We start from the raw sequence: 27,803 nt of genomic DNA on the forward strand, positions 1-27,803 counted from the left end.
AAAATTGGTTTAAAATTGGAAATCCATTGGTTCTCTAGAGTTGGGGTTTTGGACATATCCTGGCATTTGTGTAGCTGTCTGCATTTGAGGATTCTGAAAACCAAATCCAACGCTGAAAGAAAAGTTACAAGGAAGACATGTGAGTTTATGGGTTCAGGTGCCCTTTTCAGAGAGTCTATTTACTGAAATGCTTCCCTAAGTTCTTGGGAAATTAGTCTGATATGATGGTCTGTTATAATGGTTTAGCACTATGCTACAAATATTGTTCAAATACTGTTCAAAACCATTTGATGGCTAACAAAAGGCAATTGCCTAATCAAAAATCTGTGCAATGGTGTTCACCTTAGCAATGTGCTGGATAATTGCTGAGCTGTTATAATTACTCTCACTTCATTTATGCTTAACACTTTATGGTGGATTTGAACCAAACCAAACAAAAACATACAAAATAATATCTCCAACCTATTTCTAGATATACATATATGTGCATTCTAGTAAGAATGGTTCTTCCACACACACTGTGGAATGCCTAGCTTAATATCATTGGGGTTTTTTCAGATAGGGCCCAGCCTTTACTCTTGGGGAAAGCAATTTTAAGCTTGTTTATGAGGAAGCAAATTTAAATTAACATGTTGGTACCACTTTAAATTGAGTTTAATGAAGAATAATTTGCTATTCAAAATTTTTACCTATAATAATGACATAACTTTCTTATGCTGATTATCATGCCTATTTTAAACAATAATTCATTGGACTACCAAGGTTTAAATTTGAAAAGGGAAAGCGAGGAGAAACTACACAATCCAGCTACCTATTGTATTTCTTACAATCCCCCCCTCTTTCTTTATATTCCCTTTGGATGAATGAGCAAAGGGGCATGAAACAAATTAATCCAAAATCATTATTTTAATATGCTTGATACTTTTGTACTTTAAAGTCGGAGTATTTATCCAGAACACCCAGCTTCTAGCAGTTGATTTTCTTGAATCTTGATTTAAATTCCAGGAGTTCTTTTGAAGATGTTAAGAAGTCCTGCAGTGCATTTGTTACCATTAAAACATTGTATTTCAAAGACTGTTGCATTCTTACCTCCCACCCCTTCACCATGACTAAGTGTTGCTAGAGAGAATTACACTTAACCATTACACAGATGGCAAAAAATGGCACTTATCTTGCACTGTCTTTTTAATTGTATTTTTAGATGGATTTGAACTGAAGCCAAGGACATCTTGAAGAATTGTTTTCCTCCATCCTGAAACCAGATCCATCATGGCAGCGGGTGTAGCAGCATGGCTTCCTTTTGCCAGGGCAGCTGCCATAGGTTGGATGCCAGTGGCCAACTGTCCCATGCCACTAGCGCCATCAGAAAAAAATAAGCGCCAAGATGAGCTGATCATTCTCAATGTGAGTGGCCGGCGTTTCCAGACATGGAGGACTACATTGGAGAGATACCCTGATACTCTACTTGGCAGCACAGAAAAAGATTTCTTCTTTAATGAAGACACCAGGGAATACTTTTTTGACCGGGATCCTGATGTCTTTAGGTGTATCTTAAACTTTTATAGAACTGGTAAACTACATTATCCAAGGTATGAGTGTATCTCTGCTTATGATGAGGAACTTGCTTTTTATGGAATCCTGCCTGATATCATCGGGGACTGCTGTTATGAAGAGTACAAGGATAGAAAGCGGGAAAATGCTGAGCGATTGATGGATGATGCAGATTCTGAGAATAAACAAGACTCTATGCCAGCCCTGAACTTCCGAGAGACCATGTGGCGAGCTTTTGAGAACCCTCATACTAGCACCTTAGCCTTAGTCTTTTATTATGTCACAGGCTTCTTTATTGCTGTTTCTGTGATCACCAATGTGGTGGAGACCGTACCATGTGGCTCAATATCTGGCAACAAAGAACAGCCATGCGGGGAGAGGTATGAAATGGCTTTTTTCTGCTTGGACACAGCTTGTGTTATGATTTTTACAGTTGAATACCTGATGCGACTCTTTGCAGCTCCAAGCCGGTACCGGTTCATCAGGAGTGTGATGAGTATCATTGATGTGGTGGCCATCATGCCCTACTACATAGGTTTGGTGATGACTGGCAATGAGGATGTCAGTGGAGCTTTTGTGACTCTGAGGGTTTTCAGGGTATTCAGGATTTTCAAGTTCTCCCGCCATTCCCAAGGCTTACGAATCTTGGGGTACACACTGAAGAGCTGTGCCTCTGAGCTTGGTTTTCTTCTCTTTTCACTCACAATGGCAATTATTATCTTTGCTACTGTGATGTTTTATGCAGAGAAAGGATCTTCAGCCAGCAAGTTCACTAGTATTCCAGCATCATTTTGGTATACTATTGTCACCATGACAACTCTTGGGTAAGTACTATATTTTTCTTTACTTAGCAAAGAAAAAGGTTACTGATTGGTGGAGTTTCAGAATTGTCTGTGGTAGCTGATCTGTTCTACCCCTCCAAGAGAATAAATCAAAAATATTTCTTCTTTTGATTGTTCTATCATGTACATTAGTTACAACAAATCACCATTTTATATTTGCAGTTAGAAAAGGACAAACTTACTTTATAGCATGAGAGGCTAGGCCAAAATGTTTTGGAAAATCAGTTGTTAATTAATTAATTTGGAATCTTTGTAGTTTCTTCCTGTTCTCATTTTGGATATGAGCGGCCTGTACAAATAGTTTCTTTTGGTTTAAATAATATTTTTCTAGTATCGGATTATTAAAATCCTATTTACACTGCTTTTGACAAAAGGTGAAATGGTGATTAATTAAAACTGGAATCAAAAGAATATGGTCTAATTCAACTGGAAAAGAGAGCAGGCACAAACCAAATGGTTACAAAGTAAATGGGAGTGTACATTTGCATTCTTTGAAATCAAATATTTCATTTTAAAGAGCTTGAGTCGCTCTTAAAAATGTCAGCTTCAAAGAGTACTGACACTATTTACCCTTGTATTGTTATTTCATTCTTCCTTATTTCAAACAAGGGGCATTCTCATGCTTTTAGAATTTCTTCAGTCAATTTGTTTTCTGCTCAGCGCAAGAACTGACTTAAGAAATAAAATACAAAAACTTGGAAAGGGAGGAATATGAAAAGACAAATAGTAAACCATTGCCCTTATCTGTTAGTGGTGTCATGGATATTTATTTCAGTTTTATTGTTGCTAGCAATTCATGGTCAGCATTTTTCACATTTTAACAATATCTTGGAGGAAGAACAGGATAGATAACATTTATAAACTGAATGTATAAGAAAGTTTAAGTGGAAAAATACTTCATATAGCATAATTAATCAACTTTAGCTGCTTTTTCTCAAGTTATTTAAAGACAGTTACTCTTCTGTAACCTCTGCATACAAAATCAGGGCTTGTATATCACCAAAAGAATAATACAAACAATAATAAATTTTCTATCTAGATTGTATGGCTCCTGATTTTTAATCATACTTCAACAATTGCTTTTCTAATGTTTGATCATCAAACACCATGTAACATTCTCTTTATATTAAGGGTATTCACCAGTGGTGGGATTCAATTTTTTTAATACCGGTTCTGTGGGTGTGGCTTGGTGGGCGTGGCAGGGGAAGGATACTGTAAGATCTCCAGTCAGAGGTGGAATTTCACAGTTCTCTGAACTACTCAAAATTTCCGCTACCGGTTCTCCAGAACTGGTCAGAACCTGCTGAATACCACCTCTGGTATTCACTGTGTGCAAAGAAACTTGAACTTTATAAGCTGAAATGATTAAATATAATTTATCTCCTAAAAGGGCAACCAATTATGCTTTAGAGGAATGAAAATATTTGGAAAATACAGAAATGTGAAAATTGAACATTTGGCACTTCACTCAAATAAATGGCCATCTCCTTATTTTGTTTTGTTTAAAAATGATTCAAAAGTTTGCTATACAAAAGTAATCACTTTGGGCATCTTGAATTTAAAATATATGCTAGAATTTATTTTCATTGCATTTTGGCTTCTTTTGTGAGAATATGTTTAAAATTATTTGTTTCAATTATTTGCAAGAGGGCAAAAAAACAGGTGTAAACCTCAAAATTGCATATAATTTCAAACGTTACTCTCAATATAAAGAAACACAGTATTTTAAAGGATAATGTGGTTATCATTTAGGATGGTTTAAAATGATTGTAAAAGTTAATAATATTATGCAAACATATACATTTTACACATGGCAATTGAAAATTCGTACAAATTCAAAGATGAGGAAAGCATGTGGGCCCTCTGTGGTAAACATTATATGGCACCATATGTTTTATATTAAGCTGTAAATTTTAAAACTCGTATATCTCATTTAAGCTTCATAGAATGTAAAAATGAATCTGAAAATGATGCCAGGCTACACAGCTCCTATTCATAGTACTTAAAATAAGATTTAAGGTTGCTGACAAACATGTTTGGAAAGAAAAAACTTTCTATTGTTGGAAGCCTTAGTGCTCTTTAAGCTTCGTTATTTGTTTTCAGACATTTCATTATTTAACTAGGTAATATCATCAGTGCTACTGAGTGCCTGATTTGCTCTCTGTTTATATAGAGTAACTTGCCCTGCCAGTGTTGATGGGGTGTCATTTTTTTACTTGGTCACATTATTGTTTTCTGCTTGTTTGTCTGATGTTAATCCTTGCTTATCTGGGTATTGGCTACTGTAAAGGATGTGCTCTGGTCTTTTTGTTTTCTTCTTATATTTTTAAATAAAATTTGCTTGCACATGTTTTTAATGAAACAACAACCAAGTTGACTCCACAGTTCACTCCTGAGCTACATCTATTATCTTCTACTGAGATTTCTATTGTTTCCTTTTTCAATGGGAATCAGGACAGGAAATGAAATGTATCTAACTTGTCCAAATATACAGGGAATGATTCCACAGTACCATTAATTCTGTGTTTAGCTAACTGAAATACTCTCAGACATAAAGCGCCTTTCCTTTTTGCACATAATGATAGTCCAGAGTGAATCTTCTTGAGCACTCTAAAGTGTTCTTCGACAAGGTTAATCATATAAATTATAGCAGTGGTGTTAAGCTCACTGAGCAGGCTAAAAAAATGGCAGACACTAAAATAGGATATTTAACATTTAAGGCTGATCATTTTAAGCTTTTTGCAAACTACTATCTTCCAACAGGGATTAATGCATGCACCTACTTGTATTATTTGTCTGATTTTTAAATGGAAGAATTTGCTGAAGCATCAGCTGTACAGTCTGCATTTCTGAGATCTCTTAAAGACCTTTTTGTACTATAAAGGTCTTTTTATAAGGTCAAAACACCAGATAATAATACATGGAGGGCAAACTTCTTTAGTTTTTTCACTTTCCATTACACCTTTTCTGTTAATATGTCATTACTTGCCCTTTCTCCCAGAAGCTGTTAAAGTTATGTGTTCCTGTTGATTTTTGAGAAAGTACCATGTTGTCTTGTAAGATTTGTAAAGGGCAACTCTATACCATGATGGTTGCTATGGCATTTCTGAACTTCTGAAGGAACTAGTATGGCATTTGCTATTTTGGATTTCTTTCAAAGGTAAAATGGAAACATTTGTCTTTGCCTTTGAAGTAACATTGGTGCATTTGGACTTTCAAAACTTAAAATCTATATCATCATCTTTAAACATTGAAATCAATTTGTTGAAATCCTTGTAATAATCTTCTGCTTTAATTAGAAATTTAATTTAATTTGATTCATAATTTTCATCACCTTTCAAGTTTGGGATATTAGAATCTCACTAGCATCTGAATGGAGCATTTTCACAAATCAGCTACAACTTATATTAGGAAGATTACAGTCCAAAGTTTATTTCAAATTGTGTACCCTCCAGATTTTACTTCACCAGTAAAACAAAGCAAAGAAGCAAAAAAAAATAAATCCAACCAACAACCTACTGCTATTAGAACATCTGAATAAAAGAGTATTGTAAATTAAATAGCAGGTCAAAATCATGCATAATATAACAAAGTATTAAGACACGCAGTTTTTTTTTTAAAGAATTAGATTTCTCAGATCTAATTCTTAAACGCATCTGCCTCTTCTTCTGCTCCTAATTAATTTATGGAAATTAGCATTACATCGAATCCTGGTTAGTATTCCATCGATAAAAATCATATATTATTTGCACAGTTTATCTTTATGATAAACTGATGCAAGTTGCCCACTGATGCAAGTTGTCAGGGTTGGTATGGTCCAAATTCCTTTGATCAAATAGTGTTACCTACTAGGACTTAGGAAATGCAACTTTATGTCATAGTGTCCCTCTGTCATGAGTTTCCCCATGAGACCTGGGTGACTTCCAGCCTGATGACATTCCAGAAGGCTTTCTTGAGCTGTGGCAACTGGAGCCACTTGCTGGATGTCCTTGTTTTGTTTTTCCTTTTCTAGTTTTTGTTGTTGTTGCATATTATTTTGTTCTTATTTATTTATTTATTTTTATTCTGATTATTGCATTGTGAGAAACCTAGACTCATTCTGGAGTTGGCTGATGTGAAATAAGATAAAATAAAGTTATTTTTAAAATAAAGACCATTTCATCCTAAAGATCTTTCTTTATTTTATAGGACCGTATCCAGGGGTGGGATTCAAAATCCCAGTGCCCGGTGCTGGGTGGGTGTGGCCATGGTGGGGATGCCTACAGGAACTTCCGGGAAGGCCATTTTTCACATTCCCCAGACTCAGGATGCTTCCCTCGGGCCTCTGGGAGGGTGAAAACGGCCTTCCACAGGCTCCGGAGACTTTCCGGAAGCCAGCAACACGCTGATTTCTGAACTTCCGGAACTTCCAGGAGGGCCATTTTTTGCCTTCTCCAGAGTCTGGAGGCTTTCCTTTCCTCTGGGAGGGCAAAAACGGACTCTCCTGGGTTCCAGAAGCCCTCCAGAAGCCGGAAACAAGGCTCATTTCCAGACTGCTGGAACTTCTGGGATGACTGTTTTTCGCATCTGTGTGGGCCCTGCATTTACCTGCATCCGAAACAGGCTGCGTGAAGACTCCTGGGAGGGGCAGTGTGGGGTGAGCAGGGCCAGCCAGACGGTTCAACTACCAGTTCGACGAACCAGATGTAAATCCCACCGCTGATCGTATCACATTATTTTTCAAAACTTTAAAATGGAGTAATTCTTGTTTCATTTAAATTATTCTGATTGATCAATTAATCAATCTATTTATTAAATTTATATGCCACTCATTTCACTATCCAAAGTGATTTTGGTCAACTATCTAACACTTCAATTTCTATTTTAAAACATTTTATCTCACTCCTTCTAAATGCATATAAATCACAGAAAATAGCTTTCAAGTGGTAATTTTGTGTTGTAATTACTTTACTTCATAATTTTTACACTTAGTCCTCTGAAGCTTCTTCAGTTTGCCTCTAGGGTGAGGAAGAAAAAAAAAAGGCTATTTCCTGTTGTCATGATTTGGGGCCCATAGTGAATCAAGTGAAATACACCACAGAGTAGTACCTCAAATCCAGAAAGATGAGAGGAGACTTTCACTTATCAGTTAGATAGTAGAGAGTAAAGCAACCAAAAATTCAGGCAATACTTTCTATCCTGGGAAAGGATTGGGATCATAAATCTGTCAATCTCGATATTTAGCTGGGGCTACCTTCAAAATGGGCAAAGAATGGGATATATCTTATATTTATTTTCAAAATGAGTTTTGCATTTTGCATTTGTATTTTTAATTCTTCTGCTTCTTAGTCCAGCCCTAATTTTCAGAAATCATGGTTGCCAGCATACTTACCATGTTAGGTTATTATGAAATGGTGATTGATCTCCAGCCTCAGACTCTGATCCCAAACTCAAGGTAGAACTTAACTATTGTAGACCTGTGCTGGAAGTCATTGAAAACAGGCAAGAGTTGTAGATCAGAAGGACCTAGTCTTTGCTAGAGCTTGCTGTCTATTTTCCTTGCAAGTCTGATTGGTGACCATATTAATTTGTTGAAAGATTAATTGAAATTTCCTAAATATCATTCTTCTTCTCTCACTCTTCTTCTGCTGAATTCCACAATTCTGTCTTATGTCTAAGTATATAATCCATATAGTATGTCTATATTACTTTATCCTTCTCATCTGTTCTACTGCCTACCCCATTGGTATCATTATTATGATTATTATCCTTGTTATTATGATTATTATTACTTTGTTGTTTTGCATATACACTGAGAGCTTATGCACTGGAGATAAATTCCTTGTGTGTCCAATCACACTTGGCCAATAAAGTATTCTGTTCTGTTCTGTTCTTCTATTTCTAATCTTTCCTTCAGTATAAGATGTTATTTTGTTTAAGACTAGTGAATAATTAATTGCACATGCTATAATACAAGAAAACACATTTTCTGCTGTTTACTGATAATTAATTAATTACTTATAATTATAGTACTATTGAAGTACTATAAACTTGTAATAAAGCTTTTTTCCTCTACACAACTTCAAGTTGCAGTGTTCCTAGATAATAGGCTCAATGCTGCTTTCCAAGTTATTCGGCAGTCTCTTTCTGCTAGGAAAACTTATACAATGAGCTTCTGATGCCATTTTGGCAGGAGTCTATTTGTAATTATATTATGTTATGTTATGTTATGTTATGTTATGTTATGTTATGTTATGTTATGTTATATTATATTATATTATATTATATTATTATATTATATTATATTATATTATATTATTATATTATATTATATTATATTATATTATATTATATTATATTATATTATATTATATTATATTATATTATATTATATTATATTATATTATATTATATTATATTATATTATATTATATTATATATAAATATATCATACCAAAACGTGCCTACCGTCCCTGTCCTATTATTTCTTTTTTTTTCTTATTCGTATCCATTTCATGTATTTATAACCATGTTTATACTTATACCTGTTATCGAATAATTGTTTGACAAAATAAATAAATAAAATAAAAAATAAAATATTTGCAATTCTCTATCTGTGGTACATTGCCAAAATATCCAGCCCTATTCTCTAGCGGACTGCAAATTGGTTTGTACCTTGCTCAGTTAATGATATGGCATTTTGCATCTGAATAATTCTCTGACTTTTATAAACAGTTCAAAATTATTGGCTCAGTTGCACTTTACTGCCCAATTAGCATTTTTGAAATGAATTTGGACCAGCCAAATTTATGTGTTCTTTAAAATAAGAATAAGAGTGTTGGTTTATTTTATGCATCAAAGAATTCAATATGAGTAATTGAATCATTGCCCTTGTTCTTGTTAGTAAACCAGATTGATTTATAAATAATTGGGGATATGTAGGTGAAGTTTTCTTACATTAAGTTATAAATGAAATATATAAAAAAAGTTTACTAAAATATAAGCAAGGCAAAACAGTAATTGGATATTTGCTTTAATCCCCAATCCTTGACCTTCTTTTTTTTCAAAACACAAATAGTAAGAAATTTAGTTTGTTTGCTTAATTGAGTTCTTTTAGGGTTCTTCAACTAAAGGAATAATAATATGGGCCAAGGCCAATGAATTGTGTTCAATAAACTCATAAACTTGTTTACTTGAAAATAAGTCTGAGTTTAATGTCATACATCAGGGATCCCCAACCTTTTCGACGCCGCGGCCCGGTTCCGGCGTCAGCTGGGCGCCGCAGCCCGGTTCAGCGTCAGCTGGGTGCCGCCATCTTTTTTGGCGAAAAATCACTTCGGTGGCGTCACGGAAGTGATTTTTCATCAAATAGCGCGCCAGCTTCTGGTGAGCTTTTCGGGTAGAAATGGCTTTCTACCGGAAAAGCTCACCAGCGCTAAGCGCCGCCATCTTTTTACAAGAAAAATTGCTTTTTACCAAAAAGATGGCGGCGCCCAGCAACCAGCGACCCGGTAAGGCTTGTTCATGCGGCCCGGTACCGGTCAGCGGACCGCGATTGGGGACCCCTGTCATACATCACCAACTAAATAGGTATAAAAAGGAAAGATGCTGATGACATTAGCATCTACCCTTAATAACTGGAATAAAATAATTTTTTTGCTAACCTTTCAGAAGTTGAAAGCAATAGAGAAGCAGATACAAAATGATGATCTTGTGAAATGCTTTGAGGTTAGAGTGAAGTTCATTGCCAAAATATAAGAGAGAAAGGAATGATACTAAAGCAGCAATCTTTGTCTGCAGATTTGTCTTTAAAAAACAAAAGTCAAAGCCACAATTGGTTTTGAACAGCAATTTTTTTTCTAAATGCATTATTAATGAATTCTAAATGCAATATTTTTTATTTATAAAGGGCTTGACATGCCATTGAAGTAGACTGCTCTAACTCTCATTTGACAAATGAGAAAAAGAGCTGGCAATTAGTGATGTGATTTATCAAGCCTTACCAATTCCTGCCGGAGAAAGGATCTGAATGTAGGTTAGATCAGTGTTTCTCCATCTTGGCAACTTGAAGATACATGGTTTTCCAACTTCAGAATTCTTCAGCCAAGATTATCCATCTCAAAGTCACCAAGTTTGAGAAACAAAGAGGCCAAAATGCATTATATTTTTAAAACACATCCATTTAAAAAGAAGTATTTCACTGTCGATTGCCAACGTTAAAAACAAATTTAAAATATAATTTTTTTAGTCCTGAGTGAATTAAGGTACAAAAACAAATGCACATTTCATGTATTTCATTTGAGCTTAAAAAGGCCTTACTCACAGATGCAGCTACTCTAGACACATAAGGTCACTTTTACATTTTTAGTGAATTTGCCATGGTCTTCTGGAAGGGGCATGTAGTCCAGATACTGACCTACAACTTCCATCATCCCTTTCAATTGTTATGATGGCTAAGGTTAATAACACTTAAAGGACAGCTGCATCTGATGAGTTTTCTGGAGACTAGGGAATATGGTAGCTTGGAAGTAACACTATATAAAGTTCCTCTGTGCTCAGTTTCTAGTGATACTGAAGAGTCATTTCTCTGTTTGGGCCTTAATTTCTTGATAAGTATATATTTTAAATTATTAACCATTTATTTTTCAATATTAAATGACTAAATGAAAATGTTGAAATAATCTATACTACCCCAGCATAAACCAAACAAACACCCCAGATTTGATAATTGCTCACAGTATCACATGCATTCACCCTTTGTATTTAGTACATTTAGAGATATTTGGGAAACATTGAACATATGTATCTATAATCAGAGTGACAATTAATGGATTTAAAGCAGATCAGTCAAAGAAAAGAATCGAGCTACGGTCTATAATAAAATAAATCAATCACCAGAACTCATATCCAAGTCCATCAGTTCATTGAAGCAAATAAATCAACTGACAAGACAATTCTACCTATACTTTCAGAGTTCTAACATTAAAGCTTTGGAGAAATCGAAAACTCTGTCAAGCCTCCTTTTATTCTGCCAAGTGGAATATAGACCCCCCCCATTATAATAAGGGAGAAAGTCCTTATTATAAAGACTAAAAATAAATTCTTCATATATTTTTTAGTCAAGTGATGAGTTAAAACCATCCCAGAGATACCCCATAGACAGTCTTAGAATAAGAAACTGGTGAAGGTGGAATGCACTTTAATGTTTTTTGTTCTGAAGACATTTCTACTCAAAGACATCACAACAGCCACTTAAGAGTCCCTATAGTTCCCAAAATACTGAATGGCTCCAAATGGTTATGGATTCCCAACATAGAACATGTTATGCACACGTATATTGTAGATAAGATTTGCAAATCAGTGGAAGGATTATAAAATACCACATGACTCATGGCCTTTTTTCAAAAAGTTCAAGGAAGGGTAGCACCCCTGGAATCAATCACTTCATACAGAACTGAGGCATGAATAGGAATAGAATCTGAATGAATCTTTTTAAGAAATATAAGCAAATACAATTATATTGTTCCTACATCTTTCCAAGTTCTGTTGTGTTCATAAGTTTCTGATTTAACAGAGGCTGTTTTTAATTTAGCATCATTTAAATTTTACTCAGGAGGGTTTGTAATGAAAGTGTTATTCTTGGGTGCATCCTTAATCAATCTGAATTACTGAAATGGTTCTTCAGAATTAATTTCAAATCAGCTGCCTGCTTCTAGACAGAGATAGTCTCTTCTGGAGGCTGGCAGCTTCCACCATCCTTGTGGGAAGTATAATTAAATATTTTGTTTGTGAGTGTATGTTTCCTCTGCCTAAAATGAGAGGTTTTTAATATACGCTCAGTATATTTATAGAATGTTTTTCCCCCAGAAGGATTTGTTCAATATTATCCAAGGAGCACAGTGGAATATGGGAATCAATCTTTGGAGAAAGGATGATTTCTGGATGGTAACCAGTTTTAATATGGGAATAAAGACAAGGGCAACTTGTCATGCAATGATGCAAAAATTTAGAATTGCTACAATCTTTTCTGCTAAATCATTTTTGATATCATAGGCATTTTTAGCTGTCTTATTTGCACAAAGCCCTTGGTTATTTACCTTTATACAAATTATGTGCTTTACTTTATTAAGCATTGGTTCTCTTCTTATAAACGCCAGAGATGCTGCTGGCTGTATTACTTACATAAAACAAATAAGAAGTGACTTTCTGCTTGCCAGACAAAGTCAAACATATACATATTACATAAAACAAAAATGTTATTATAAACACAATCAGTGTGATTTAAAAACCACGAGTGATGGCTTTGCAGCTTGTATGAACTCTAGTACACCTTAAAAACCTTTGAAGAAGTAGCTAGCTACAACTATCCAACTTAAATAAAGAAATGTTGTTACACTGTAATGATACCTTCTGGTTTCTGTTAGCATACCTATATTGAAGGATTACTATTTGGGTTTATATTTACAGGTGGGAACAAGGTAGTAAAGACATTTTTTCCATTGCATTATGTCCATTGGAAGCGGTTCACCATTGCCTTCATCTAGGATGTAATCTAGCTTTTACCTTAATATTTGGTGATGATCATCTAACCAAATGCTAACCAGTGCTTTTTTTCAAGGAGGTCAACCAAAGTTAGAGTCAGTTTGGTATAGTGATTAAGGCACCAATCTAGAAACCAGAAGACAATGAGTTTTAGTCCTTCCTTATGAAGTTATCTGGGTTACCTTAGCCCAGTAATTTTCTCCCAATCCTAGGGAAAAAGCAATGGTGAACCACTTCCAAAATCTTACCAAGAAAACTGCACAAACTGTATAGGCAGATGCCAGGAATCAATAATGACTTGAAGGCACCACAAACAAAATAAAATAGAAATGTAGATGCCTGCTATGGTCATTCCTATTTACCAGTAGTTTTCAACCTGTGGTCCATGGACCCCTGAGAGGGCAACAATGTCATTACAGGGGGTTCACAAAGGCTTGAGGCAGTCTTGTGCTTTAAATCTTGAGTTACATCTTGGTGATCCATGCCATGGTTCTTGAATACAAAAAATATTTAAAGGGGATCCATGGTGAAGAAAAGGTTGAGAACCACTGTTATATACCTTATTTGAAGGGCACTAGCATTTGTACAAATCAACTTGCAAAGACCCTCTTTGTAGTGAATTCAGTGAGATCTATATCTAGGCTTATCTTTGTATGCAGTGGTGCAGTGGTTAGAGTGCAGTACTGCAGCCTACTTGCTGACTGACTGCAATTTGGCAGTATAAATCTCACCAGGCTCAAGGTTGACTCAGCCTTCCATCCTTCTGAGGTCAGTAAAATGAGGACCCAGTTTGTTGGAGGCAATATGCTGACTCTGTCTGAACTGCTTAGAGAGGGCTATAAACCACTGCAAAGTTGTATATAAGTCTAAGTGCTATTGCTATCATTGCTAAAGTTGTTTTGTATATTTTCTTCCAAATTTATTATAAAAATTAGAAATGTGGTGATTCTTTCTTGTTCTTTTATCCATGATATGATTTTTAAAACAGAATTCTGATATTTTAGAATTTCACTATTTACTTCTGATGTGTTTAACAATTTTTAATCAGCAAATATGTCATGTAGTAGTCTATTAGGAAAAAGTTCTGTTTAGAATAAAAGTAAACCCACCAACTCAAGGTTGACTCAGCCTTCCATCCTTCCGAGGTCAGTAAAATGAAGACCCAGATTGTTGGGGGCAAAATGCTGAATTGGTAAATCATTTAGAGAGGCTGTAAAGCACTGTGAAGCGGTATATAAGTCTAAGTGCTATTGTTAAACATGATGAGCAGTATTTCCAAAAATTTGGATTAATAAAATTAGTGAAAGACTAAATGCTAAAGTGGGATAGCATATCTAATATTACATAATATACATTAGTAACAATAAATAAGAAAGCCATAAACATAAATAGGCTGTTATTAGTATTAGTGTAAAAACACATTTCCTCTTTTAAAAACAACAAAACCAAACTGCATATTAACCTCAATTTTGGATCTTATTCATGGTTCAGATTGGTTTTTTGGTATGTCTAAGGTAGCACATTGATAGTTTTTGACTTAAGAATGTTTCTTTTCTTGGAAAGTTTCTCAAGATATTGCTTCTCATTGTTTGCTCTCAAAAGTGAAGTTTAAAAGGCAGAGTTTATTTTTATATTATTTTTGTCAAGAGAAAGAACTATTTGTAAAGTGAGCCCAAGGAAGGATTTCAGCATAATCTTCTAGTCTGAGAAGCTGCAGGTTGTTTTGTTTCATTTTTTATGATAATTGAATGTTGTGAGATATGCAGTAGGGTTTAAGGATATGATGTTCAATTTAGATTGATTCACACTAGCAGATTTTTTAATGCAATATCAACAGAGTATACAGTCCATTACATACTTATGCATACTTTTACACTACTTAAAATTATCTGAGATGTAATGCTCTTTAGTTGAACAGATATAGACCAGTATTGAGAAAATAAATGAGGTATGGGTAATGTAAGTCTATGTTTACTACTTCATGTCCAACTTAATGACAATAGAAGAGTCCATGTGCAGAGGTAGTTTGACATTGAATGTAAATTCTGGAGAGCTACAAAGAGAACATAATGGCTTCATGTTACTTTCTTAGGGACTTTAAAGATCAGATTGCCTTGAATGGCATGACTAGTGGAAGACCGAATCACAGAAGCACTTTTTCCAGGGCAGAACCATATTTGCACTCCAGAAATCTTAACCAGAGAGTTATGGATGGTTTAAAGATGAACATGTAATTAATCAATTACAGTAAATTTTATATACTTAAAGCATAGTTAGCATAATTATTTAATAGTCATATATTTTCCACTCCTGCTCCTTTAACAACCAGCATGTGATGATTGTTTTCTGAGACCTTGTGCCCATTCAAAGTTTATGACTTAAGGCACTAGGGCAGGGGTGTCAAACTCAAGGAGTGCTTAGATCTGGCCATGGGCCCACCCTGGAAACAGTGAAGGACTGGACATCAGTGCCTCTGCAAGTGAAAATGGAGCCTGGGCGGGTCACGCATGGCCTCTCTGCACTCCATTTTTGCTGGCAGAGGATTGCAGGAGGCCGTAATAGCCAAAAACGGAGCCTTGATGAGTGACGTGGAGCTGGCCACAACTACTCCTGACCCCCAAGGTCAAACACAATTCTGATGAGCCCTCAATGAAATTGAGTTTGACACCCCTGCACTAGGGCTTTAGATTTTATGCATCTGAACCACATCCCTGGTCAAATTCAATAGGTTTTTTTCTAATATGCAAAAATCAGGAGGTAGGACTTCAAACATATCCCTGTTCAACCTTCAAATGTGTTACCTTTCCTTATAATTGTAAATTGAGATATGATTTCTTTTCTTGCAATTGAAAAGAATAGAATCCTATTGTTCACATATGACATAGAAAACAATGAGAAGTACACAAATGTTCTTCCCTTCATTTAATGGTGTTTGTGCAGGAGGCAATACAGCTGATTTCAGCATTTGCTTTCCTTACTTGATATAAACAAAAGAAGGGAGAGACCAGAATACAGATCAGTTGTAGGCTATAGCTTTTGCTAATGACTTCTCTTAAAATGGGATGCTTATCTATGCAATCTTATTTTATGTGTTATAACTCAAATAAGTGTCTTCCAATTCCATCAGAAAGAAAACAATAATGTCAGTGTAGCTTTCCTACCTTAATCTAGTTGATAGAAAGATAGATGAGATAGTACTTTGGTAATAATTTAACTTTTAAATTTCATCAGCATCACTTTTCCTACCTTATCCCTAGTTTAATATTTGCAACATGAAAAACAGCCTGAATGTAACATAGTAAGCCCAATCCAAAAATAAATTGATGGCACAATAGAAAGAAATATCTTGACCCTACAACTGTATAACTCTAATTGCCTGCTTTAGAAAAAGGACGTCACAGTTCCCAAAATAATACACATATAGTTATAACAAGTGAAATGTGTTTCTATGGGGAGCCATTTCTTGCTTAGTACAAATCATGCTCATACTGCATTGGAAATAATATTATCAGAATTCAGTCTTTCAAAATATATTTTTACAGCTTATGTGCAGTATGTTAAAGAGAAGAGACAGGGAGAAGAAGGGCAATGTCATTTCCATCTATCTCAATTCTGACTGTACATACATAGGAAGATGATTAGTAGAGAATCTCTTCAGTTCAGCATCAATGGCTAGATGAAAGTTTGTCCTGCCTCTGAAGGAACAAATGTGGAACTTAGTGTTTAAGTTCTCACTTTATCTCCTCAAATGAAGAGGTATATCAGAATAGACAAACAATAGTTGATTGATATGTTTGGAAGGCTAGCGTTTTTATTAAATAGAAACCATGGAAGGCTGGCCCATCACAAAGGCCAACAGAAGCCAACTAAAGATATTGCTTGCCACCATTTGTTTCAGCCTCTCAGGATGCATCATGTTCATTTGCTTTCAACTTTTTGGAGGGCAGATCAAAGTACTCTCAAAATCAAACAAAACCTCAGTTGAAGCTACCCTTCTTTTATAAAGTGGATGGTAGGCATGTTTTACAATATGAAACTTTCCTATTTTTAAAAAATGTTTTTCTCAATCTTTATATTTACTCAGAAATAAATCTTACTAATGTCTTACTGAGACTGATGAATATGCACCCTTTTGAGTTATTAATTTTCAGTAATTAGTCCTTAAATTTAGCATTTGATGAGTTTTTTTGATATGGATATATTTAGTTTTGTTTAACTGTTAACCTGCTATTTCTGTGTTTTTAAAACATTTCTTTTTCTTTTTCTTTTTGTTTCTTCTATAGGGGTTTTAATCCCATTCTTTTCCCTTCTTTGATAGCTTAGTATTTTTTTTGTCTTAATTTTAGCTTAATTATTGCTAAAAGTACTAACAAGTAGCTAAGTAGAAGGAGGTGATGAAAATGTTGTGTTGTAGGTTTGGAGAAGGCTAAATTCCAAATCAACTGAATCAAATTTCCAGTGTCATGAAATGTTTATACATCTCACAAAAAGTTCTTAGATTACAAATGAGTAACCTGATGCTTAATTGAGGTTCTCAAGGGATCAATTGTGGAGTGGGAAAGAGAGTTATACTTTTAAAACTCGTTAGGGTTTGGTCCTTGCTTGTTCTGCATTGCATGTCCCAGGGAGCAGTTGCATTATTGCAAACCCCCATGATGTAAACATGAAAATTTAAGGGTACTTTCATGTCTTATTCAACTGTAACTCCAAAGAAGCCATTTATTTAAATGGGAAGGAGGCTTCCACACCGATTGTTATTTATTTAGAAAGTTGACATATTAAAACTATGCTCCTGGGCTAAGTATTAATGTGACTTATGGTCAAATGCTATGATATGAATCTCAGCAATTGATAGCTTGCTTAGACTTTAGATATATGTTAACACCATGATAGAAAAGGCTAGAAACCATTTTCTTTTTCCAATAAAGGAGAATATTTGTATTTCATGTTCATGTTTTCTTGCAGTCATGTCATTACTCAAACATCATCAGTTGTGCACTGATGATGCACTGATGATGGTACCTAGTTTGGGTAATAAAATGTCTGCAAGAAAACAACCAGTCTCATAGAGCATAAGGACTCCTCATTTCTTTTTATTGGGTGCTTTTATCTGTTTTACTTCCTGCACAACTAAAAAACATTGAAAACTTATATTAGTGTTTTTCAAACTTGGCAACTTTCAGATATGTAGATTTCAATTCCCAGAATGCTGGCTAGGAAATTCCGGAAGTTGAAATCCACATATAAAAACTTAGATGATAAAATACATTCTTCTAAAATAATGAAAAGTATTTCAGGCAAATTGTTCATATGTGTAAAATATTCTTTTCTGCAGAAGGATTTCTAAAATTATTGAGTTTCTGCATAGTGTTCTTATAGTTTTGTGTTGGGAAACAAAAACAAATTCATATCTAAAATAATAGAACACTTTTTCTGAATCCAGGCAAATCTTTCCCATTTCAAAATATTAACAAGCAGAGAAAACATGGATTCTGGAGGTAAAATGACAGAAAATTTGGTCTCACAAATAACTTTTCAGTATAACTATCCCAACAATGAAAAGGGATGTCCTGTTATAGAACACATCATAATTTGAGGAAATAAAAGAATTGGAATGAAATATGATACAATAAATATACAGTGATATTCATAGAGCCTTTCTTCTCATCTGTACCTAGACTGAACGTATAAAACCCTTGATGTAACAAATTGATATCATATAACTGCTATAAATAAAAAATTGGCAGAGGTGAATTGATCATTATTAGCATGATATTCATCAAAAAATATATTTGATAACTATAAACATTCTTTAAACATTAGTGATTGGATAATCCAGTTGGCAGGGATGAAGGACAGAAGGATGATTTCCTGATATGTTTCTTTGCTACTTTGCTATAGCAGAAGCTCAGAACTCATTTGCTTACCAAGAGATTGTGAGGACAAAAACAGCTCAACCATTGTTTTGAACTGAATACAAATGACAATGACTGGTTCTACACAACATGATAAGGAAAAAGCATACAATCACATTATGGTGTGGGAAGTAATACCCATCTGGTTCAGTTCCAAGCCGAGAGGAAGACACTGGAAACATTGAAGTTGATTGGAAAAGAATCCAATCAGAATTTGCCAATCATATCCCCAAGTCATACATAACTGCACGTAACATGGACTTTAGTCAAAACTCAGTTTTTACATGATAGTGACAAGAAGTAGTAAAGATCTTGGCATTGTAAATCAAAATGGGTGGCTATAGAGTTGTTGAATAAACAAGTAAATAAAATTGAAATTCAATAAATACATAAATAAAGCATAGTTATTTAGCTCCGCCTCTGTTTCAGTTCTATGATTTCAATCACATCATTTGGAAGCAGTCTTCTGTTTAAAACAGATTTTACACATATATTATAATAAGTTTGTTTCCTTTATAGTTATTCTCTTGGTATGTTAAATTGCTTTGAGATATCTGGATATTAGGGGAGAATTTTCAAATGTATGTTCTCCAAATATATGCAATTAAAGGAGCCATGGTGGTCCAGTGATTAGAATGCAGTATTGCACGTTGACTCTGCTCACTACCAGCAATTTGATCCTGAGTGGCTCAAGGTTGAGTTAGCCTTCCACCCTTCTGAGGCTCATAAAATGTGGACCCAGATTGTTGGTGGAAATATGCTGACTCTGTAAACTGTTAAGACAGTGCTATAAGCACTATGAAGTGGTATATAAGTATAAATGCTATTACTAGTGCTATTGCTGTTTTCATTTTTCTCATGGTATACTATTTGGGTTAACATAATTGCAATCCATTACATTTGTGGGACACAAATTTAATGGAATCCAGTTGTGAAATCAATACAGAGTCCCAATAGTCTTAAAGCTTAAAACTGCTAAACAAAGTTTTTTGGGACATCCTGTATCAATAGTTCTGTTTTTACTCTTTTCATCATGCCCATCAGTGGTGGAATTCAAAATATTTTACTACTGGTTCTGTGAGCATGGCTTGGTGGGCATGGCATGGCTTGGTGGGTGTGGCAGGGGAAGCATACTGTAAAATCTCCATTCCCACCCCACTCCAGGGGAAGGATACTGCAAATCTCCATTCCCACACCATTCCTGGGGGAAGGTTACCACCGGTTCTCTGAACTACTCAAAATTTCTGCTACCGGTTCTCTAGAACTGGTCAGAACCTGCTGAATACCACCTCTGATGCCCAAGGCTAAGTGAATATTACAAGGCATGTGAGATTATTGTCCTTTTTTCTCTTGGAAAAAGTAACTAAATTAAAAATGATTTATAAGAACCTTTCCAATCTCACTATTTTAAAAGAATCTCCTTATTGTAGGCTTGAAAGATCAACAGTAATGTTGTAAGGCAAATGAATTTGTGGCCATAGTCATGGCAATCTGCGGTTATAGTCATGGCAATCTTGCTTTATCTTGTATCTTCTACTGACCTATGGCGTACTAGTCTAATTGAGCTTCCATTCTGATTTTGATTAATTCCCCAAACATACTGGAGAGTTTTTACCCTCTTGACTTTTCCTTTCAACTACCAATTTACTTGTTTTAACAAGTCATACATCACCATTGTGGATATGCTTTGTAGTTTTCCTTCGTTCATTGTCATTATTTTTCCACTCTTCCTATCTAGATCTTTTAGTTCTGCTTGAGTCCAGTCCACTATTCCAGATGTGTGTTTGATGACTGGAATTGGCAGGTGTTAATTGCCTTGCTGATATTTCTTTCACTAAGTTTAAACTTTAAAATCTTCTTTACTTCTATTCATTATTCTATTCACTTCTAATCTTGACATCAGTGTGCTTGATATTGTTAGCTTAAATGGTACACAGACATTTGTAGCAATCAAGATTCCTCATGTTATTTCTATAAAGTATCTTAATTCTTTTAGCTTCCACTATTTTTTGCCTGTTGATGGTGAGGGTGACACATTAGTCTCATCCAATCTCCATGGCAATAACTTCACTATTTACACAGACAGTATTCAGCAGCGATTCTATTTCAGATAGTGTTTTTCCATACAGCATCAGATTGCCCATGTATAGGAGGTGAGACAGCCTGGCATTTGATGTTTGATCATCATGGCTTGATTTCTTCAGTATTATTGGCAGAGGAATCAGTGTGAAGACAAATGGTAGTGATGCGTGTAAGTCTCTTTGAAAAAATACTTCCTTGAGATTAACCTCTCCTAGTTTATCACTATTGTCAAACAGCTATGTATTCCATTGTGCCATTGATCTTTGCACAAAGCTTCTGATCTTTTTTCTAACTCCTGTTATTTCTAGGCACTTGATTATTAAGTCATGTGGCAGGGTCAAATACCTTCAAGTTACATTCAAGTTGGTCTTCCTTCTTTTGCAGTTTTCAAAAATTGTCTTGTCAATTAGGGACGGACTCCAGTTTGAGCTTCTTCGGCGACAGACCGAAACTGCATCTCTGCGCAGTTTCGATCCATGCTCGCCGCTGGAGCGCCCCAAGCCAGCTGGTTTCGGGGCTAAGCCACCCCGTAGAGTTGGGGAAGAAGGGGGAGACTGCCTGCAGGGTTGAGGAGAGCCGCATCTCTCCTCCCCAGCTGGCCATTACTCCCTTTCCCGAAGGCGGTTGTAGCGGTGGTCAGAAATGGCCACCACAAAGAAGAACTCGACCGGAAAAGAATTTGCAGGAGGAAGATAAGAAGAGAAAGTTTTATCTAGCCTGGTAATGAAACAAGTATAAGCAAGCAATCTCAGAGAACACTAAGGACTACAAATACCATAAAAACATTACCACTAGATGGCATTCTGCTTTTTAATTTCATTAAATTGTATATATCATAAACAACACCTTGTACCTAGCTTAGTATTTTTTAATTTATTCATTTATTTATATCCCATCTTTATCATTTTCACAAATAACTCATCTAATTAGCAGCTAATGCAATTGTTTCAGAGCTAAACATTTACATAACTAGATATACCACTCAACAATCAGGTTACCATATTCTGTACCATCTATGGTTTCCAACTAAAGTTCACAGTAGGCTCACAAAAATGCATATTCTGAATATTAATTTAATGGTATGTGAAAATAGTTAGTTGCTGTGTCATTACCACATCAACTGGAAATTGTAGCAGGTATTCCTAATCGCAAAGATCACTTTGGTCTCTAATGGTAGGAAGACTTCTGGAACACTCTAAAACAGGGGTGGCAAGCTGCCGCCCAAGTGCCCGATGCAGGCCATGTCCACCCCAGCTCCGTGAAGGGAGGAAATGTTGCAATACATCACATGATGGCAACATGACGTGGCGAGTTTGACACCCATGCCCTAAAACTATGTACAGGCTATTCTAAGGGAATTATCAATGTTTCATACATATTTTGTACCAGAAAACCACCCACTCACAAGTTTTCATCTCCTATTCAGTCTCAGTTAATTGGCCCTCATCTATTTATCACTTTGACCAGACATTGGTTCAGAATACAAAGAGTCTCTCATTAGAATGAATTCTAATTCTGACAAGTTTCAAATGTCATATTTTTGACATATTGTATGGAGACCCAACTCCTTTGAGAATGTTGAGAAAAATAGAAGGAAAGAAAACAACAGCAGAACAAGCATTGGATCAACTTCAGCAGCAAAGGGTGAAAGACTTGAAGGGCAAAATTGGGGACAGATCATCCCAGAAAAAGTTTGTCTATGTGGTCACCAAGAGTCCACATTGGTCTCCTAACACAATAGCATCTGACCAGACAGTAATATTTCTTTGCCCTTGAGCATGGAAATGAAGAAAGGTTGGATTTGGTTACCGCTTGAATGGGGACCACAGGAATCCAAAAGCTAGAGAAGATGAAAAGGCATGCTGGAATATGGCAATGGCAAATAACATCTGTTGCACAGAGTTGCATTCTTGAACACTTTTATAGCATAAAGATAAAGCAGAACTTTCTAAAATTCTGCCTGTGACAGACTTTCTGCTTTGTAAGAGGATCCTGGCTCCTCTGAGGCTCTAACAAATAGTATGTGTTATATAAACAGTTGCCATAGTAATTACTTAAATTAGCACATCATTGATTTAGTCATCTTATTTGTAGGGAGGAGGTAGCTGAGGTTTCACTGCTCTCTGTTAAGCTGCTCTTTTTATAAGGTGACGAAGCAAACGCTTGGAATGGTTTCAGAGAACAGCAAGTGATTTATATACAAAAAGGTGTATTAAACATACCTTTGCAGCAGAACAAGAGTGTCATTTTCTCTGCATGTGGTGGATTGCTTTAATGATCTATAGCTTTGGATTTAAAATTCTGTGTATTGTACATCAAACTGGCATTTGTTGTAACCCACGGTCTATAATTTTTTCCCCTCTTTCCAAGGATTTCATTGAGCTGTGCAACCTATTTTTCACATTCTGGATTTGATCCCTCCCATGAACTTACCTGCATGGCCTAAAGTTATAATGGAAATTATTAACAGTGCAATGTATTATAACAAACATTTGCAAGAACTGATCAAAATGAATGGTGTCTTGCTTGGTGGATTGAGTGCAGCGTTTTAATAATACCTAAGGCTAACCCTGAATCCAATTTCAGTTGTCAGAATATGAAGGCAGGGAAAGCATGGAGCCAAGGAAGTGACAGTTTTTGTTTCATATTAAGAGAATGATTTAGCTTTCCTGCAAAATTAATGTTCAACATCTTCATAAAATACCATATATTAATGTGTATTTGATAGTCTGTCAGAAATATGTTATATCTCCAGGTTTCACTAAACGTATTCTTCAATGCAATTAATGCTGTACATGAATGAATTCTAATAAATTGTTACATTAGTCATACCTACTTTATATCTGTCTGAAAATTAAGAATTATTTTACAAGTAGACTGTATAGAACACACATACACCCAGAGAGAGTCTAAGCTGACTGTTTACTTAGAAAAGTTTATAGTATCTTATATTCCCGTGTTCTGGATCATACGTCCCCTTGGGTCAGCAATGTTGAATAATAAGAGTTTTGAGAATTTATCCTTGTTAAATCATGCTAACCTGGTAAATTAAACCCTTTTTGCTAGTGCTTAATGAGAACCATACATTTTACTTCAAACTCCTCCAGATGTTAAGCCACTTGTTTCCCTTGTAGCCTACATCAAGCCATCACAACTGAAACTATGTAGAAGGAGCTATAGCTTTTGTTTTGTGCTACTGAGCCTGGAAGAGGTAGAATATGTCAGAATATTCATGAATTGCCAGAGGCATGGTAACAAGGTCAGTCAACGAATAGGCATAGCAACTAAGTCAGCCAATGAGGGCTGTTTGGAAACTGAAACCGGAAGGAGCCTAGGCTTGGCTCTCTATTAAGCTTTGAGCTCTGGAGCTTCAAGTCTTGTCTTCAACTGCTGAAATGAAACTGAAACTGTTCTCTGCTGTTCTCTCATCTGCTTGTGATTTTGTCTGTAATTCTCTACCATGTTGGAAGAACCTACATTGGTATTGTACATTTACTTATGTGTTATATATACATACATACATACATACATACATACATACATACATACATGTGTGTGTGTGTGTGTGTGTGTGTGTGTGTGTTTGGGTCTTTTCCCGTGTAAGATTAAGAGTATCTTGGTGATATTTCGGTGAGGTCCCGCTCGCCATCCTCAGGCTGGTGCTTTCGGCTTCGTGCCAGTGCAAGCAGTGTGTGATCGGAGCTGCCGTCTCTCTATAAATACTGGTGGTGGGGGCTGGTGTGCTGGGCTGGTTGGCTGCGCTGCTGCCTCTTGATTGGTTGATGGAGTTGATGTTGGTATAATGGGCTGTGTGATAGCCTTGTGAGTTTTGTTGTGGAGATATCCTGGATCTTGTGCTGTAATCTCCTGGGTCATTTGTTTTGTAGTGATCTTTTTTCCATTAGGTTCTCGTGTTTTAATGGCTTGGGTAAGGGGTTGTGTGATGGGCTTGTGAGTTCTTTTGTTGTGGTATCCTGGGTCCTGCGTTGTAATCTCCTGGGTCATTTGTGTTTTGATCTCTTTTCCATTAGCCTCCTGTGTAGTAATGGCTTGGGTAATGGGTTGTGCAATGACCTTGTGAGATTTATTGCTGTGGTGTCTTTGGTCTTGTGCTGTGATATCCTGGGTCATTTGCTGTGTTGCAACTTCTTGAGTTCTTGTGGTGTAATTTCCTGAGTTTTCTGATGTGATGTCCTGAGCAGGTGGCTGTGATGTAGCATTCTATGGTTAAGATACATTGATGACACATTTGTGATTTGGCCCCATGGAAAAGAAAACCTAAACAATTTCCTAACACACCTAAACAGCACACACCCCAAAATCAAATTCACCATGGAAACGGAAACAAACAAGCAACTACCATTCCTAGATGTACTAATCTACAAAAAAAAAAAAAAACAACAGATGGGACATTAGGACACACCATATACCAGAAGAAAACACACACCAACCACTACCTCAATGCCCAATCCCACCACCACCCAGCACAGATAAACTCCGTGGCCAAATCACTAATTGCCAGAACCAAACGCCTGGCAGACAAGACACACATAAAGACTGAACTATGCACCCTGACTAAAGTACTGACAGCTAATGGCTTCCAGAAAAGCAAAATCACTGGCTTGATCCACAAAAACACACTGAGACATAATGGAGACCTAGAAGATGAACAGACCTATGGAACAGCTGTCCTACCCTACATAAGAGGTACTACAGACAAAATCAGTAAGATACTACACAGGCATTACATCAAGACTGACTTCAAAACAGATAGAAAAAGAGCAGCCATCCTAAGAAATCCCAGAGATAAAATTGACCTGGAAAACCAAGGCATATATGAAGTCCCCTGTGCATCATGCCCTGCCACATACATTGGACAGACCAATAGAAGAATAAGTACCCACCTGGATGAACACAAAAATGCAGTAAAAAAGCTGGAACACACTTCCTCACTAGTCCAACACATGAAAGCAACAGGTCATAGCATCGACTTCAATGGCACCAAAACCCTAGCCACTATAGAAAACCCCAGCCACAGAATTATCAGAGAAGCCATAGAGATTGAAAAAAGACCTGAAAGCATGAATAGAAGAGATGATTCCACCAGACTGTCAATTATTTGGAAGCCTGCACTCACAAACAAAAAAATCTCCACACCACAAGCAAGGCAAACACCTGGGCAGAAACAGATCCCCCCTGATACCTCCAGCTCAAACACACCCCAACCAGGCACCCAGATGAAACCTAGCTTCCTAATAAATGATAGCCTTCCATTTACTCGGAGCCAAGCTGCACTAAAAGCCTCCAATACAGGAACACAATGTTGCCAGCCAATCAAGACAAAAAAAAAAAAAAAGCCACAAAACAGACAGAAGATATTAGAAACACCAATCAAGCAGAACACAGCAAATTCCAAGACCAATAAACACAGACCAAGACTCCCAACCAATCAGGATGAAGAAAAAAACATTCTGGCACAGCAGTAGGCTAGCCCCAAATTTAAAACTGAAATGGCTGTGAAAGTCTGACTCACAGACGAACACTATACAGAAGCCTGATGATGGCAGATGAGATTCTGCCGAAACGTTGCTACAACTTTAAAAGCACAACTATAATGACATGAGAAAATCCCCGAACAAAGCTGAATACCATACATACATACATACATACATACATACATACATACATACATACGTATGTTAATGAATTCTGCTGAATCAGTCATCTGTGTGTGCTTTCTGGATTTGAATTTCTGCTGCAAACTTTAATAGAATATAATGTATGACACTGTATGCATGTCTGCTGCATCTAGAACAAATGAGCATCACTGCCATGGATGGTCTAAGCATGCCCAGGATCTGCTGTATCGTTATCTTTTCTACTGAAAGCAAAATAAGGTAAGCAGCAGTGGTGGGATTCATCTTTTTTTTTACTACTGATTCTGTGGGTGTGGCTTGGGTGGCAAGTCAGGGGAAAGATACTGTAAAATCTCCAGTCAGAGGTAGTATTTGCTGGTTCTCTGAACTACTCAAAATTTCTGCTACTGGTTCTCCAGAACTGGTCAGAACCTGCTGAATACCACCTCTGGTAAGCAGTGAGAAGTGCTTCTTCACAACTTGAAGACCATAACAGATATGCACTTTTAGGTTCTGGTGCATTTACTGCGCCACATGAGGATTTAGAGGGTTGCTGCTTAGAAAATGTTACTTTTCAGGAATGAAGTGCAGGCCAGACCTACTGCCTATGTTTTGTCTCATTTTATTACCAGTCTCCTATGTTTGGAAGTTAGCTTAATTGCTACATTTGCCACTAGCCTAAACTGTGCACACATTCAAGATAAAATAGTAAAGAGGAATCCAGGTTTGAAAAAGTAGTCATTTCCTGTAATCTGCTTTAGCTTGCTGAGCTATTTGCTACTCTAAAATCAGATTTGATTTTCTAAAGAGCCTAACTTAAACATGCTTCAGACAATGGATGTAGTGGTAGAAAACATTATTTTTTTAATCCAGGACTCAGAGAATTCAGCAGTTGTTTTCTAAACTTATTTGGCATTAAATTGATGCTTTCTTCTGAACCATGTCGGATCAGGAAACTTCTCTCTCCACAACCCTTGCAAAGCCAAAGCCCTATTTCTAATTCACATTCACAGATCACTTCAAAAATATTTCTATATTTTGGAGATAATATCTGTGTCTAGGAAGATTATATTTGATTATTTCTACAATACTTTAGTAGATACTTGACAAAGCTATAAATAAAATGAACCAAATTTTATTTTAATAAATCCCCAATAAATTAATCTCCATATAATTCCATGAACTAGAAAGTATTAAACTCAGTGTCGTTAAACATATAATGTGAATGACAGTATATATTGATAGTAGAATAAACA

General features: G+C 36.0%; 1 protein-coding gene across 1 annotated transcript in view; it reads left to right on the forward strand.

The window, feature by feature from the left end:
* Positions 1-27,803, forward strand: part of KCND3 (potassium voltage-gated channel subfamily D member 3) — a 321,194-nt gene that overhangs the window by 6,897 nt on the left and 286,494 nt on the right. Inside the window, exon 2 of the mRNA XM_026675177.2 lies at positions 1,202-2,375. Coding sequence (XP_026530962.1) covers positions 1,270-2,375 — 1,106 coding nt within the window. The 5' untranslated portion in view covers positions 1,202-1,269. The remainder of the gene's footprint in view (positions 1-1,201; positions 2,376-27,803) is intronic.

This window comes from Notechis scutatus, chromosome 3 (genome assembly GCF_049901735.1).
Source record: "Notechis scutatus isolate UNSWTSFEM ecotype Mainland chromosome 3, rNotScu1.2, whole genome shotgun sequence".
In the NCBI taxonomy this organism is placed as follows: Eukaryota; Metazoa; Chordata; class Lepidosauria; order Squamata; family Elapidae; genus Notechis; species Notechis scutatus.